This window comes from Coturnix japonica, chromosome 1 (genome assembly GCF_054131305.1).
Source record: "Coturnix japonica strain WE chromosome 1, WE-NBRP24, whole genome shotgun sequence".
In the NCBI taxonomy this organism is placed as follows: domain Eukaryota; kingdom Metazoa; phylum Chordata; class Aves; order Galliformes; family Phasianidae; genus Coturnix; species Coturnix japonica.
In genome coordinates, this window is record NC_140663.1 from 142,473,829 (window position 1) to 142,489,832 (window position 16,004).

Consider the following 16,004-nt stretch of genomic DNA (forward strand, 5'->3'; position numbering starts at 1 on the left):
ACTTCCATAATAGTATAGAATTACAACAGTGACTTTTGTCAAATGTTTTTCATGTTTGTTTTTTAATTGCCCTTGTCTTTTTTTGCTCCAGGACGTCAGCGCCTTTGAAAACAGAATGTTAATGCTGGATGGGATGCCGGCAGTCAGAGTTAAAACAGAGCTGCTGGAATCTGAGCAAGGGGTAAGCAGAGGTTTCTATGGATGTAGCTTTGTTCTTCAGCAAGCTGATGACCCTTGCCAAGCTACTCTGTGGTTAGCTGGCCCTCTATTGTATTGCCCTTTTCTCTGTTACCATTTTGGAGCTCATTTTCTTGGAAAATGTAGTGATCTGGTCTTACCTACTGGGAACACAGAACTCTGTGGAAGACGTACTGAAATCAGCTGGTTTAGCAAAGATGTTTACTGCAGTGTAATTATAAGAGTACCCAAAAGCATGACGTTGGAAGAATGGGGAAGAGTAATGGATTGCAGCAAAGAAACCGAATCCATGTCCAATAAGGCCCACATGTTTATGCTACTCTACCTTTTTGCGTTCTTTGCCTTAGTGCAGTTAGTTTTCCTCTATAAACTTGTCCTATTTCATTTTCTCTTTTTTCAAAACTATGCGAAACTGCTCTTTGGGGTAGAGTATATTTGTTTTTCATTGTGATGAGGGGGCTGGAAGTATGGTTAAAGTTAGCGTTGTGGAGTCTGCTGAAAACTGCCCCTATGAATACGATTCTTAATTTCTGCAGAGGAAACATTTGGTGTTAGAGTGGTGGATTTTAGGAAAATGGGTGGCTATGGTTATTATTTGTTCATGGCATTTTCTTATACGTGTGATAATAATTACATTAGAGACTGCAGATTGCCATGAGAGGATCTGGATTTAATGGGAATGTTTATAGATACTAACAAGACGAGGTTTTGTTCTGTCATGGAGACTTAGTTTCCTTGTGTGCATTTTATGGCGTGCTGAGAAAGTCAAGCCACCTTCCTGCTCTGGATCCAACAAGCGGAGAGTATTATGGAAGAAGGAATTTTATTGCCATGTAAGGATGGGCTTTTGCCTCCTTCTGTTAGCTTTTTTCCTTCCTGCTATTTTCTCAGTTATTTAATTGAGAACTTAAATGATATGGAAGACAAGGAATTAACTTTCAGGATGGCTTAATCTGAAAGACTTGCAAGGAGAGATCAGTTATTCAGAATGTTCTTGAGGCTTAATTTGAGTAAAAACCTTGACATTTAAGGGCGCTTTTGTTCATTTCTCAGTCTTCTCAAGAGTACCATCAGAAAATATACCAGCCCAGCACAGGCTGAGGGAACACTGAAGTTTGACTGTCTTATCAGCCTCAGTGATGAAAAGACAGATCCATTAGAAGTAATTTTAAATCCTCTGGATGCTTTTTATTGTGTCTTTAGATGTAATACAAATCTTCATATTCTCCAAAAGGCAAATGCTATATATATGTAAAATTTACAGTAAGTTCTATGCATTATAGATATTGCTGGTCCCTTCAGGAAGAATGCTTCCTTCAGTGAAGTGTGATTTCATTCTGGAAGACCTATTTGGTGTCTTAGAAACTGGAAGGAAATGAGTAATTTATATAGTTTTATTAATTTCCTTAGGTTTTATTTTTTAATACAAATGTACAGACTTCTGTGAAAGCAGAAAATGATGTAATCTCTTTCTTTCCCAGTGACTGAGACTATGGACAAATTGCTCAGTTTGATTTGAGATTTTATGTGCTTTGGTACTAATTAAGAAGTGTCTGGTCAAGATTTTCCAGCACCTTTATGGCTCTTCATGAGGGAATAATCAATAAAAACAAAATGAATTCTCCAGTTCGCTAACAGAGGAACTGGCCATTAGGATGGCAGTTTTCCAGAAAACAGCTCAAACTCTAAAGAGAAAGATGGTTGAAACAGATGTTTAGCATGTGCTTCAGAGACTGTTTTGAATATGTAGATGTTTGTAGACATAACAGGAACAAGTGTTTGAAGGCTGTGATTATCAAAGACACGTGCTGTGAAACTGTTTGGGAAGGTGAATATCATAACTGGGAAGAGTGGGGTGGGATCTGACGTGTGATCTGAGCAGTATGAATTTGAAATAGCTCCCTTTCTGTTTCAGTGCCTGCAGTGCCTATAGTCACACCTCCATTGCAGCATGTTGGAGCGCAGGGAGACATTTCTACTTTGAAAATTTGGCAAATCAGGACAGCATTTTTGAGTCTTCTTAAAAGCCAAAATTTCATCATCTTGGAGGCAAACTCCTCCAAAACCTGTCTAGGAAGACAGCTGTGTTTTAGCTGTTTCTGCTTGGTTTTCTCATTGTTGGTTATAGGTTGAAATGAAACTAATTGTGAGTTCCAATAATATGTGACTGTTCCTTATGTGGTGTACTGAAAGCTTCCTTGCAGGACTTATGAATCTGTCAGCTAGAAAAGGTGTTTTTGTATTAGTTATGCCTTTGTTAGCTGCCGCTTCTGGTTCTTAATCTCCAAGGTGGGATTCACAGAAAAGGCTTTTCCATAGGAGTGTGGATATTGGTTAACCATGTGTGCAGTGCTGTTTGGAACCCCCAGCCAGTCCTCTGCTGTCCTGGCTTTTGAAATGTTCACCTGGTGTGAGAGCAACTGGTAGAGGAGAGTTTAATTGCATACTGGGCAGCTGTTGCATGGATGCAAGTGGATGCATTTGGAATGATGGCAGGTGAGAACTGTAAAGTTCTGTGCCAGCGTGCCCTGTTGCCTTCATGCTCATGTGGAGTGCAGTGCATGATGCAGGTGAAGGAAAGGTATGGGGATTTTCTCAAGTGTCATTCAGTCCCAGCACTGAATTACTAGCAAAGAACAGGAGCCAGAAGGTGCCCCTCTGATTCTGGGTACATCTCCAAGGCCACAAGGAGTGTAAGCTAAATGCCTCCATCATTGCTTCAAGTGGGAATTGCAAGTGTAAATGTAAAATGCCAGCTAGGCAGATGACTTCAGCAGATGACATAACCATAGCATTTGAGTGTGCACTCCAGAGTTTCCATTTATTTTGTAATTTGATGTGTGTAATGATTAAACAATATGTGTTTCACATGGGACTTAAAAGCCTTTCATAAAAAAATCACATTTATTCTTATTGTTTGTGAAGTAGTAATCTCCCAACCTATTGACAGAAGCAGTAAAAAAACCTGCTGTGTAGCAACATAGCTGAAAGCGTACAGTGGTCACTGAAGTAGTTTGACAAGGTAGAAATAAAAAGCTCAGAAAACAGTAACATTCAATTTCCTTTTACTCCCACTCTGCCAAAGCAGAATCATGATAGGAGGGAAAAAAAACATTCCTTATACAGACAAAAACAGGTTTTAACCTGAAGTTGGCTCATACTTCCTAAAATCAGAGTATTGCTGGGTTTGGAAAGGACCTCAAGGGATCATCAAGTCCAACGCCTCTGCTAAAGCAGGTGCCCTACAGTAGGTCGCACAGGTAGATGTTCAGATGGGTCTTGAATATCTCCATAGGAGACTCCACAGCTTCTCTGGGCAACCTGTTCCAGTGCTCTGTCTCCTTTACCATAAAGAAGTTCTTCCACATGCTAGTACAGAACTTCCTGTATAAGTTTTAGGCCATTACTCCTTGTCCTGTCACTACACACCACTGAGAAGAGCCTGGCTTCATCCATTTGCCTCCCGCCTCCATTTAAGTACTTATAAACATTTATCAGATCCCACTCAGTCTTCTGAAGCTTGACAGACGCAGGTTATGGTTATGGTGAAAGAGGCACCATTTGTCCACATGTACTTCCATTAGAAATTTGTCTTCTATCTTCTGCTCCAGGTAACCTGGTATTCACCTGATGTTGTCCCTCGACAGCACGTGGTGGTTATAGAGACCCCAGTTGTGAACCAGGACAGAGCAGTTAATTAAACCTGAGACTAAGCATTTTCTAATATGTTTGGAGTTGATCCATTGTTTTCTTTTTGGAGTGCTTGATCTTTTTGTAGGGTAGGTTAAGTATGTTTTGCGGTTCTTCTTTACCATCTCTGTGTTGAACTCCAAGATCTCTGTCTATTTTGCAATGACATCTTCCATTTTGCTTTCATGATATATCTGTTTCTTGCATTGTGTTAGGGTGTTCTGTATCCAAACCTGAGCTGACATCTCTGAACAGCAATGTTAAGAAAGTATTCTTATACAGCAGAAATGTTACGTATCTAGTGCAATCAAATATGTATTTAAATAGCAACACAGCAGAAGGAACACAACAGAGAAGGAAGTATAGACCAATTGAGATTTCAGGGTAAGCTTAGAAGAGCAAAGCTATGTGAGCTGCTCCTACAGAAGAATAGATAAGTTTCTTGTTAAGCTTTAAGAAACTGGGGAGCTAAAATCTGTATTTCAGCTATGCCTGAAGCACCAGGTCCTTCAGGCCTGTGACTAGAGAGAGATGGTCTTGACTTGGGGTCTACAGACTGTAAATGTAGTAAAGAGAAGCTTTTACTAATGCAGATTTAAAAGATACTACATAGAAGCTAAATGATTGTGGGTGAATGAGATTTAGGCAACTTCACAAGAGAGAAATGCTTTATGAGGTACAGGTTACCAGGTTACTGGGCAAATTTGGAACTAAGTATTTACAAGGAAAATGGATTTTCTCTTTGCTTTGGAAAAAGTTAAAACAGTTTTTCTTTGTTTTATCATTGCCAATTTAGAATAGTTTAATGATTTTTAGAAGCCCATCAGCATTAGCAAGAACAGATGCTTATTTTTCCCAGTGAACTACTGTCCTTAATTTTGCATAGGAGATTTAATGCCGACTATTGTTTGAAGCTTCAAGAAGATACAGTGGTGCTTTAATGACTTCATCACAAATTAAAAAAGACATTACATAAAAGATATCACATTGCCCTTTAACAAGGCTTCGTTATTACCTCCCCTACTGTGGAACGGGAGCTGGCATTGCTAATAAATTGGTGGAATTACTTTAGAAATGTGAATTTGCTTATCATTTAATATCCTCCAATGACCTACAGCTTTAGATCTTTTGGTGCGCAGTAACATATTTGCATGTCAGCAACTGCCTTCAAAGAAGGACATGAAGAAAATTATCTCGGCCTATATTGGTGAAGGTGGAAATAAATAAGTGTTATTTGGCTATACCAAAAACTAATTTAGAAAGTTATGATCCTCATTGTAAAAATGCGTGGAGGCTGCATTAATTTAAATGGCAGTACAAACAAGACAGTGGATTCATTAGCTGATGTCTACTATCAAGAAGTTAGGGTGGATACCGTTGACTGCCTTGAGTTTGATGTTTTGATGGCCATTGCTGCTGATGAAGAGCAGTACTTTAAAACTATTGTCTCTCACTCAGATGTGTGACGTTACGCTTTCTTCAGCATTTGCAGATTCAGACCATAAGCCCTTATGGAGTAAGTCCATGAATTAATCCTTGAATATAGACAACAACACACTTCTAATATTTGTCAGTCGTTTTGTTTCCGGATCTCCAGTTCCATCTATTCCTGTCATTGTCTCCTCTCAGATCACTGTTGGAAGATTATCCTGAATTCGTCTTCTAAATCTGCATTCCAATGCCTTATCACGGCTGAATTATGAAAAGAATGACTGAAATAGCAGAACCCTTTAGCAGGCCAGTATTGTGCTGTGCCTTTTGCCAAATTATCCTGTCAGGTCTAAGGAAAGCCACGAATGCTTAAGTCTTATGTAGAAATGTGTTCTGCTTGGGTGGTAGCAACAGAAATCTCTTTTATTTTCAAAGTCATCTATTGAAATTCCTCTGAGAAGTGTGTCAATAGCAAAACTTGCTCCTTGACTGCATAGGGAAACTGTTTATATTGATTCCTTTTCCTCACAAACATCTTTGTGTTGCTAGAAGAAACCATATGTGTAGTATTCGGTGCTGTGATTTATGAATCCTTTATTCTTCCACATAATTTTATCTTATTTTTTTCTTGCTGAAATGATACTTCACATTTAGCACTATGTTTTGGGAAATCAAGCAGCTTAAGGGCAGTGTGCGTATATCAGTCTCTTCAGTAAGGAAACTAGCCATCTTCTGTTGTTTTTCTTCATCTTGGAATAGGCCATACTCATGGAGTGTTATTGAGGTGTTGGAAATACAGCTGATATGACTGATTAGTTGCTCTACTGAGCCATAAATTTGACGTTATTTAGAAAGAGATCAAGATCTAATTCTAGCATAAAGTAAGGGCATAAGGATGTGGCATGATGCAGTGCAGCATGAAACATACCTAAAGTAGCTCCTGACAAGAAAATACTATTATATGTTCCATCACTGTTCTGCTCGGGGAATATGATCACAGCCCACAGTCATAGAATAACCTGAGTTGGAAGGGATCTACACAAAATCCAAACCACACATAGTCCAGATGGTCCTTGAATTCCTGCAGCTCGGTGCCTTGACCACTGCCCTGGGCAGCCTGTTCAGTGCCCAGCACCCTCTGATGCAGACCCTGTTCCTCACCCCCACCCGCCCCACCCCTGGCACAGCTCCATGCCGTTCCCTCGGGTCCTGTGGCTGTCACACAGAGCAGAGCTCAGCGCTGCCCCTCCACTCCCTGTGAGGAGCTGCAGCCGCCATCAGGCCTCCATCAGCTCCTCTACTCTGGGCTGCACAAACTCAGAGACCTCAGCCACTCCTCACATGTCTCCCCCTGCAGACCCTTCACCATCTTTGTTGTCCCCCTTTGGATGCTCTTTAATAGTTAAAGTCCTTCTTACACTGTGGCACCCAAACTTGCACCCAGTGCAGGAGTTGAGGCTGCACAGATCAGAGCAGAGAAAAACAACCCCTTCCCTCACCCAGCTGTCAGTGCCAGGCCTGCTGCACTACAGGGTGGGGTTGAGCCTATGAGCTGTCAGGGCACACAGCTAGCTCATATTTAACTTGCTGTTAACCAGAACTCTCAAATCCCTTTCTGTGGGATTGCTCTGCAGTTTCTCATCCCTCAGTCTGTACACACAAGCAGGGCTGCCCCATCCTACGTGCAGAATCCAGCACGTTGTCTTTTTGAACTTCATGTGATTGGTGATATCTAACCCTATCTGAAACAACACTGTTAGACACCTTCACTGCTTCTCAGACACAAATGGACTTCCCTCTGTAACCTCGCCAAATACTGCATGTTTTTGATATAGCTCATTTCTTATTCTTTCTGAGGTCAGCCCTTCCACTTACATAGAATGTAGAGATAGATAGAATACAGAACTGTTTTACACCATGGTTGCACCAACTGTGGTTTATTTGTTTGGGATTTTTTCCCTCTGGGATCAGATGCAACAGTACTATGGAAAGGTAATCAGTCTAAGACTAATAGGAAATGATAGCTTAAACAGCTCAGTCGGCACACCCACTTTCACACTTGCCTGACAGCCTTTAGCCATCTTAACCAAGTTTACAAATGTAAAATGCAGGTGGGATTGCAGGATGTATCATGCTGTCTAAAATTCTCACTAAGAGAAGAATCTTAGATCCTCTGAGACTTAATTTACTGACCACTGTCTTCCATTGCTTTACTTTCCAAGGCAGGTAAGTTGGCTGTTATAGAGCACTGCAGGGAATACAGTTCTTGTTCTGTCTAGTATTGTTTGTTATATATATGGTAGTAATGTGTAGATTTTCAGCTGTGGATGAGGATTTCATTGCACTAGACACTGTGTGAATAAATAATAAATGGACAGTCTCAGATTATCTCTGGTTTAATCGATCAAAAGATGTGTTTAGACTTCATTTCAATGTATATTTTCAGATAACAATGATCATGCAAATTAGGAGTGTAGTAGCAAGCCTAAAAGGAATGAAGCAGAGAAAGATGGAAATAGCCTCAAACAGAATGTGTGATATTACCCAGAAACGAGCATAATTGAGCACTGTTAAAATCACATAGTAAAATTGTCATGCAGCATACTATTCCTTAAATATATAACATCAATAACAGTTTCATGTATTGACTGTAAAGAAACCAACAGCATAAACTAAAAAACAGTGTACCTAAAAACCACACTGTATTTGGGAAAAAGGAAGTCAGCCCTTTGATTTGAGTGTAGTACTGAAGTCCATCATGAGGTTATAGTCTGGTTGCCTTCTATCCACAGTCAATTATTTTGTGAGCTCACCTTGAAATCTGCTTCTTTTGATAACATATGACATCTCAGCCTGCTCTGCTCCCAGAGTTTATGATGGGAATCTCAGAGAAGATTTATTCAGCTGAGAAGCACTAGCTGTAAAAAAGAAAACTATAGAACGTACAGGCTGTCTGTCTATTACTGTGAGTTTCTAAATATTCTTTTTGGATTGAAAAGAGTTGGTTTTATAGAGTTGAGAAAGATAACGTTACCTTGAGCGTGTTAGAGAATAGCTTAAAATGTAAATAAATATATATATGACATAAGGGTACATATTTGGATGGTATGTGACCTTATGTCATTCCCCTGATAACTCTAATTCTAATGATGGTTATTTGTGCTCCATGTTATGTTTCTTCTGGGAATTTGGCATCCACAACTTAGCTGTCACTTTTATCTTGTTTGGAATCTTAACTAGGAAACCAGTGAGGTACAGATTTTTGTTCTTTGTATCCTGACAGAAAGGTATTAATGTTGTACTCAAAGGAGTACGAGGTGTTCTGTAAAGACAACTGATACACAGCACTGTAGTCTAAAATCCTGTTATGCTTGATACACATACAGACTAAACACAGACCTCTCTTCTGTTGTGTAGCAGTGCAAAACAGTTCAAAGATACAATTAAATGAATTTTAGACTTCACAGAAAACAATTGTTGGCATCTAAAAGGCAGTTATTTTTCCAGTCTCGTGATACACTTAGTGGGGTATCTCTAGTTTGCAGAATGCTACTGTACTGAAATTTAGTACATTCCAAAATATGGTTCATATGTTCATATGAAGAAAATGATCAAGGTGAGGCAGGTAATCTCTCCTTTATTAACTAGAAAGTTACCTTATTTTGCTTCATGTTTACCTCTGTGTGTGGTTATGTACACACATAGGTAATGAACACCTGCTGATGGATGGATGGTCTTCGCGTTTCTAAGTTCTTTATTTACATTGTTTTCCACTCAAATGTATCAGAGATAATTGTGAATACAAAATCTAATTGAAATGAAGAAAAAAGAGCTAATATATTGCATCTTGATCTACTCCTCAGTGAATCTGATTTTTTTTACTGTTTGCTGGAATCATCTCATTCTAGTGGTCTGCATTTTGATCAACAGAGTTGATATTTGTATTTTGAGAGTACAAGAGGGATTGAAATGACTGGGCTGTAGTTCTTTTTCTTTGTGTTGGCTCAGTGTGAAGTGAAATCTCTCTCTGTCCTTCGTTCTCACTTACCTAATTGCTATACTTTATTTCTTTAAGAACACTTAGATACTTCAAGTGAGAACTATTGTGGAAGTGTATGTTATTATTACATTTTTTATTATATACTAGTTACCATATGAAAAATAAGCATGATTCAGTAATTTACTGTATGACAGAACACTTCAGCAGCATGAGCCACTGCGTTACGATATGACCAACGTTTTTTTAATCTTTGTTTTTTTGTTAAGAGATGGGATTTCTTCTAGTTCTCACTTTTTTTTTTATATACTTTCAACTTTTTTTTTTTTTTTTTCTTTTTTCCTATTTGAGGTTGCCTTATAAATAGTCCTTTTAATGTATATTTTACTCTTTCTCCATATCCTGCTGGGAAATACTGAAAGAGCTATATATTTTTTAGCATTATTGGTTTTTTCCCTGTTTCTCTCTGTGAAGATGAGCTCTTACATAAATTAAGGATCCTGTTTTTGTGATTTTTCCCCCTCTTTCACGCTGGGAGGATTGAGTATTTAATAAACTGTATTTTAGGAGAATCTGCTTTCACAGACATGGTTTACAAATGTTATTTTTTTGTTGCATTGCCTAAATGCATCAGAATATTACAAGAATGACAGGCCAAAAAAGCCCCAAAACCCTAAAAACAACAGCAGTGACAGGCGACATTCATCTTCTCCTCCGGGTCTGCGTATGCTGTCTGACCAAGCATAGAGCTCAAACTAATGAGCATGAGGAGGCCCATGAGAGCTCAGTGTGGGATCACCCCATGTGCACCTGGGCCAGGCCCTGCACTTGACTCTTTCAGTGAAGCCAGAGCTGTTTTGGGTTGTCAGGGAGTGAGGGCCTGGTGGTGGAGGTGGTGCAATGGATGGAGGACAGCAGGTCTTCCATACAGGGTAGTTTGTGGAAAGCCACATGCTCAGTCAGCCTTTCCAGCTCTACCTCTTTCAGCTGCATCTGCTCCACTTTACTTGGGTGAATATGCAGATGACACCAGGTTGGGAGGGACTGTTGATCTGCCGGAGGGTAGAAAGGCAGATGGACCTGGATAGACTGGATTAATGGGCCAAGGTAAACTGTATGAGTTTCAATGGGGCCAAGTGTCAGGTCCTGCATTTTGGTCACAACAACCCCAGGCAACCCTACAGGCTTGGGGAGGAGTGGCTGGAAAGCTGCCTGATGGAAAGAGACCTTGGTGTGCTGATGGACAGTTGGCTGAATATGAGCCAGCAGTGGGCCCAGGTGGCCAGGAAGGCCCGTGGTTGGTGACCCTGCACATAGCAAGGGGGTTGAAACGACTTTATCTTTGAGGTCCTTTTCAACCCAGGCCATTCTGTGATTCTGTGATTCTATTTTCAGTTGAAAATCAAGTACAGAGTGATAACACTTCTGATACTTCAGAAGTACTTCAGTGTCTGTCAGCATGTATACTAGGGACCATGCAAATGAAGGTGAACCTTTAATATTGCAGATTGTCACTGCTCTTGAACTCCATGGAGAAATCTGTTAGAACTGGAGGCTGTGGTATTGGTTGTAACTTGTAAAACCTTAAGTTGTCTTGTACCTGCCTACTGCTGTCCTGATACTAATGAGAGTTTAAGATAAAGGTGCTGGTGGCAAAGAATGTCTTATGTGATAGATTTACTTCCCCGTTAGTCAAAGGAGAGCAGACTTGGGATTTTTAGAGATCACTGCAGAAGATGTCCTTGTCTTGAGGTTTCTGGAGAGAACAGAAGCTGTGCCATTCTGAAATGTGGAGGATTTTTTTTTTCCTGTGGCTACTGTGCATTGTGGAGCAATGCGGTGTAACAACTTCATGTGACTATAAACCGCGTGCTTAATAGGATACTTACAGCTTGTATACTAAATGTGTCTTTGTATTGTTGAATCAAAAGCACCTGAAGAGCTAATGTCACTAACAACTTTTTCTCATGGAGAAAAAAGACCCCCTGTGGAAGAAGTAGTGTTGTAAAGGCAGTAGCTTTTATGGCAGACCATTAGTTGAGAAGCTCCTGTCTACAGTTAACTCTTCTGCAGTCATACGCATGGCTGGGCTCTAAACCAGAGCTCGAAAAGGAATCCTTGGGGAAAAAAAAGCAGCAACAACAAAAAACCCTCTAAAACTCCTTGATTTTATTCTTTCTAAATTCAAGTTATTTCATGTACCCAGGTTCGAATGTAGGTATAAACAGATTAAAGCAATGAATCTGCAATATTCTCAGTTCTGTATAGTTTGCGAGTTAAAGCATGCTGTGTGGATGTAGCATGAAAAGCGCTATTAATTTTCATGATAGAAAACTTTGAAAACAGCAGACAGAATAGAAGCCAAAACTATTCGACCGGAGTAGCAAGCAGGACTAAACCTTAGATCTATACAAATCTATATATATAGAGAGAATACAGATATATATATATTATATATATATGTATCTATTATATATATATATAATACAGATCTGCTACTATAATCTCTAGAGCCACTGAGGTGTGTATAAAAGTCTTTAAAATAATTGGAAGAAATCAACCAGGCTAAATTTCCTGGGCTTTTTAAAGCAGAATAATATATTATGTGTCAGATACAATGTTTCTTCTTAAATTTGTTTAAAATCTACTATGAAATAATCAAACTATTTTTTTTTGTATGTTGTGAATGTGAAATATTCCTTATGTACTAATATTGAATGAAATAATGTTGTGAAATCTGTATGAGATGGGCTGTTTTGTTGATTGTGTACCCTCATTATTATTATGTTTCTTGATTCAACTCAAGTGATTTATAAAGCTTTGTAATCTCTAAAAAGATGGATGTTATTTCTTGTTACCCACTAGTTAATGGTGAGTGCAAATTACATCAGCAAATATACTTAGAGTGCATCCTTGGATAAAATAATTTGGTATTGAAAAATTGTGCACGTAATATCAGTAGATAGATTTGCCCTTTTCATTTTAGGGGAAAGATATCAGAATTATAGAATATCCTGAGTTGGAAAGGACTATCTTGGATCATCAACTCCTGGCTCTACACAGGACCATTCAAAATCCAAACCCTTCATCTGAGAGCACTGTCCAGACACTTTTTGAACTCACACAGCTCGGCGCCATGACCACTGCCCTGGGTAGCTTGTTCCATGGTCCAGTCCCCTGGCACAGCTCCGTGCTGTTCCCTCAGGTCCTGTCGCTGTCACACAGAGCAGAGCTCAGTGCTGCCCCTTCACTCCCTGTGAGGATCTGCAGCCGCCATCAGGCCTCCCCTCAGCTCCTCTGCTCCGGTTGAGCAAACCAAGGGACCAAGGGAACTGTATGAGTACAGTTCCCCTCCAGATCCTTCACCATCTTTGGAGCCCTCCTTTGGACACTGATAGTGCTATAACCTCCTTACAGTGTGTCACTCAGCCCTGCCCCCAGTGCAGGAGGTGAGGCTGCACAGCACAAAGCAGAGCAGGACAACCCCTCCCCTCACCCACAGGCAGAGCTGGGCCTGGTGCGCCTCAGGCTACAGATGGCCCTTCAGGCTGCCAGAGCAAACTGTATTTTCCTCCTGAACTGTAATTTTTGTATCTCAGAATTTGCATAACGTAGGCCAATAACTGATTACTGACCATTTTCACTATATGTTCAGATATATCTCCTTAAATTGAGCACGCATTCCTGAAACTGCTCTCTGTCCCCATCTCTGCTGTAGAAGGTGTTCACCAGAAAATGAGATGACCATGTGCACCTATGGATGCCAGAAGAAATTTAATTAAAGTACCATGAAATGGAATACGGTATGGACTGTAATTGCACAAAGGGCTAGAAATGAATTGGTTGATATTCACCATCCTCAGGACCTGAAAGGAGGAACAGGGATAGAATTTCAGGGTGGGAATGTTACTATGCCAACAGAGTAATTTCTCTATCAGGAAAAAACAGGTAATGAAAAAGTGCTGAATGGAAATTTTAAGAGAAAAATTATACCTGGAGAAAAAAGAGGGATGTTCCATCTTTAATAATTGACCTTGACTCTGGCCCTTGTGAAACCTTGTGCTGGGAATATCTGTGCTGGAGATTTCTGCAATCCTTTACCAGGCCCTGCTGTGCCCATCTGCCAGCCTGGGAAATGTCCATGCACATCGTGGCCATGGGTGCCAGTACTGAACCTGCCACAGGCTGGCGAGAGCCCTGTGTGGATTATTTGTGGATCAGCTGAGAAAGCCAAATGAGGATTTCACAAGTTGGTCTCACTAACAGTTCTGACTCTACCTTTTAAATAACTTGACTGTATTTGTTTTTTGTCTTCCTTGGCTCTTGGCTAACACAAAGTGAGAACTGTGAGGAGGAGGATTTTAACACTGGTGTTTCTTACAAATACTTACCTTAAAACACTGATTAGCCAGGTGTCCTATAAGTTGAACATGTGCTATTTGGATATTTTCTGCAGCTCTCTAAAACCTTCTAAAAAGGTGAGGAAAAAAAAGTCAGTGAAGTCTACATTGTCTGAAATGTTGGATATTTGCTTTGCACTGCAGGAGCAATGAGCATTGCAAGGCAGTTGCACCGCTTTACCTCTAAGGCCCTTAAGCCAAAGTTCAGTGTGAATTTTGAGCTGTTTTCAGGGCAGTGCTCCCAGTCTTTTCATGCCCTTACCTTGCTGCCTCTGGGACTGGAAGCAGCCGATTTGTGGGAACTGGGAACACCTCTGCAGAGATGAGCACCCTCTGAGATTTATGCATTTGGTTTGTGCTCTTCTGCTGCTTTCTCTCAACAGCCCCACTAATGTTGTTTCTTGTACAGACATACAAAACCTCAGGGCAGCAGCTTACAATGTATTTCTACCTGTCTGTGCTGCTGTTCTAAATGACGATCTCTACTTTTTTTCTGGCAGTATAACACGTGTTAGCAAACTGTCTTAATAAAAGAGCACAGTGCTTTCTTGAGGATTGTACTGAAGGAATGGGAATTGACTGCTCACTGATCTTAGCAAGATTTAGTATTCCTTGTAGTAAAAGTCTTACTGTTATGCTTGTTATCCTCATCCTCTACCTTCCTTGACTTCTGCCATCCTTGGGCTGATGCTGGCACTTGTGGAACCCTTTGGTGAGCTGGTTCAGCTTTCCAATCTGGTATAAAAACAACCTGGTGGAAAGAAATGACAAGAATTTTGACTTTCTGAGGAGTCCGACATGAATGGGACAAGTGACAGTAAGCTGTTGGGTTGGGTCTGTGCTACCTAACTAGTGGGTCTTACTTGCAGTCATGCCACAAAGATGAAACGTGCACGCGAGGCTTCGTTGTGTGTTTTGCAGGTGCTGAGTGGATGGAGGAGGCAGGTGTGTGAAGGACTGCTAAATTATTATTGTGTGAAACAATGGAACTGCACGACAGCACAGTCTGGCCTTGTTAGGCTGATAAAAGGCTTTCCATGCAGCCCTACAGAGCAGCCCTGCTGCTTTTTTTGGTTTTGTTTGTTAAGGCTGTTCTGAGTCTGAGGGAACGTGTGTGCAAAGGAATGGCAGTTTTCAAACACTGTGGAGAGCTATGTCCAGGGCCTGTCCCATTAGGGACATGCTTGTGCGTATCTGTTTCTGGTGATGGAGTACATCAAACTTTCGAGTTGCACACGGACTGTAGGACCACGGCCTTTCTTTATGAGGGTGATGCATCTGCAGGCTAGAAATCTTGGAGCATGTCGTGAAAAAACAAAGTGCAATGGTACAGATCTGTTAAGATTTATTGCATCATTATCTCACATGAAACAGTAAGATGATCCTGGCATGACTGAGCAGAAACAATGGTTTGAGGGTACCATCATTTATTTTGATGCCCTGCTGATTATACCTAGACATTACTGGAAGCTGCAGCACTCTGTAGAGAGTATTATTTTTTTCCGTGTAGTTTCAAACATAGCAATTTCAAGGAGGGAAACCTGATCTACATCATGTTTCCTTCTCCCATATATTCCAGGTAGGTTGTGTTTGTTTCTGAGTTAGTGAGATGTTGTACTGGGAATAGTTTCTTCTCATGACTTGTGTTTGCTCATATAAAAACTGACAGCAAAGCCCCTAGGCAGATGACTTGCAAGTTTACACCAAAGAAACATAAAGTCTGATCCCTTTCCTTGCAGACTTGAAGAAAAAACAAACTCCACACAATATATTCTCTTTCTTTTTAACAAACTGTTACTGCTGCCTGCAGGAGCAATTGGAGACTCAGCAGCTCAAGCTCAAGACACGGCCCTTGACTTAGTTTTGTTAGGTGTATGATCTTCCATTATTTCTGTTTTTCTGAATTATTCATTAATATTGCCACAGCATTAATGTGATCTTGTTATGTGTCCCAAGAAAGGAACCTGAAATGAAGAAGATCCCCAGTTTTATATGAGAGGCTTAATAACTACAGAGTCAAAAGACTCACAGAATTTTAGGGGTTGGAAGGGACCTCTAGACATCATCATGTCCACCCTCCCCTGCAAAGCAAGGCCCCCTGCAGCAGCCTGCACAGGCACAATCTGGAATTTATGTGCTGAACACAGAACTGCAGTGTTTTACATTGGATAGTCCTGTGCATGTGGAATAACTTAAAAATGAAGGCCACCAGCTAATAGCAGGGGGTACTTCATCAGGTTGTGTTTTAGAAATCAGTAATCAGTATGGATAAAACAGGTGTCAGTAGT

The 16,004-nt window shown here is 40.4% G+C and overlaps 1 protein-coding gene across 17 annotated transcripts in view; it reads left to right on the top strand.

Annotated features, from left to right (window-relative positions):
- KLF12 (KLF transcription factor 12) overlaps positions 1-16,004 on the top strand; it is a 266,658-nt gene that overhangs the window by 103,044 nt on the left and 147,610 nt on the right. For 12 of the 17 annotated variants that reach the window (XM_015851638.3, XM_015851641.3, XM_085536081.1 and 9 more), the window contains exon 3: positions 92-181. The exons of the other annotated variants lie outside the window; for them this stretch is intronic. In XM_015851638.3, coding sequence (XP_015707124.2) covers positions 92-181 — 90 coding nt within the window. The remainder of the gene's footprint in view (positions 1-91; positions 182-16,004) is intronic. 17 annotated transcript variants of the gene reach the window in all.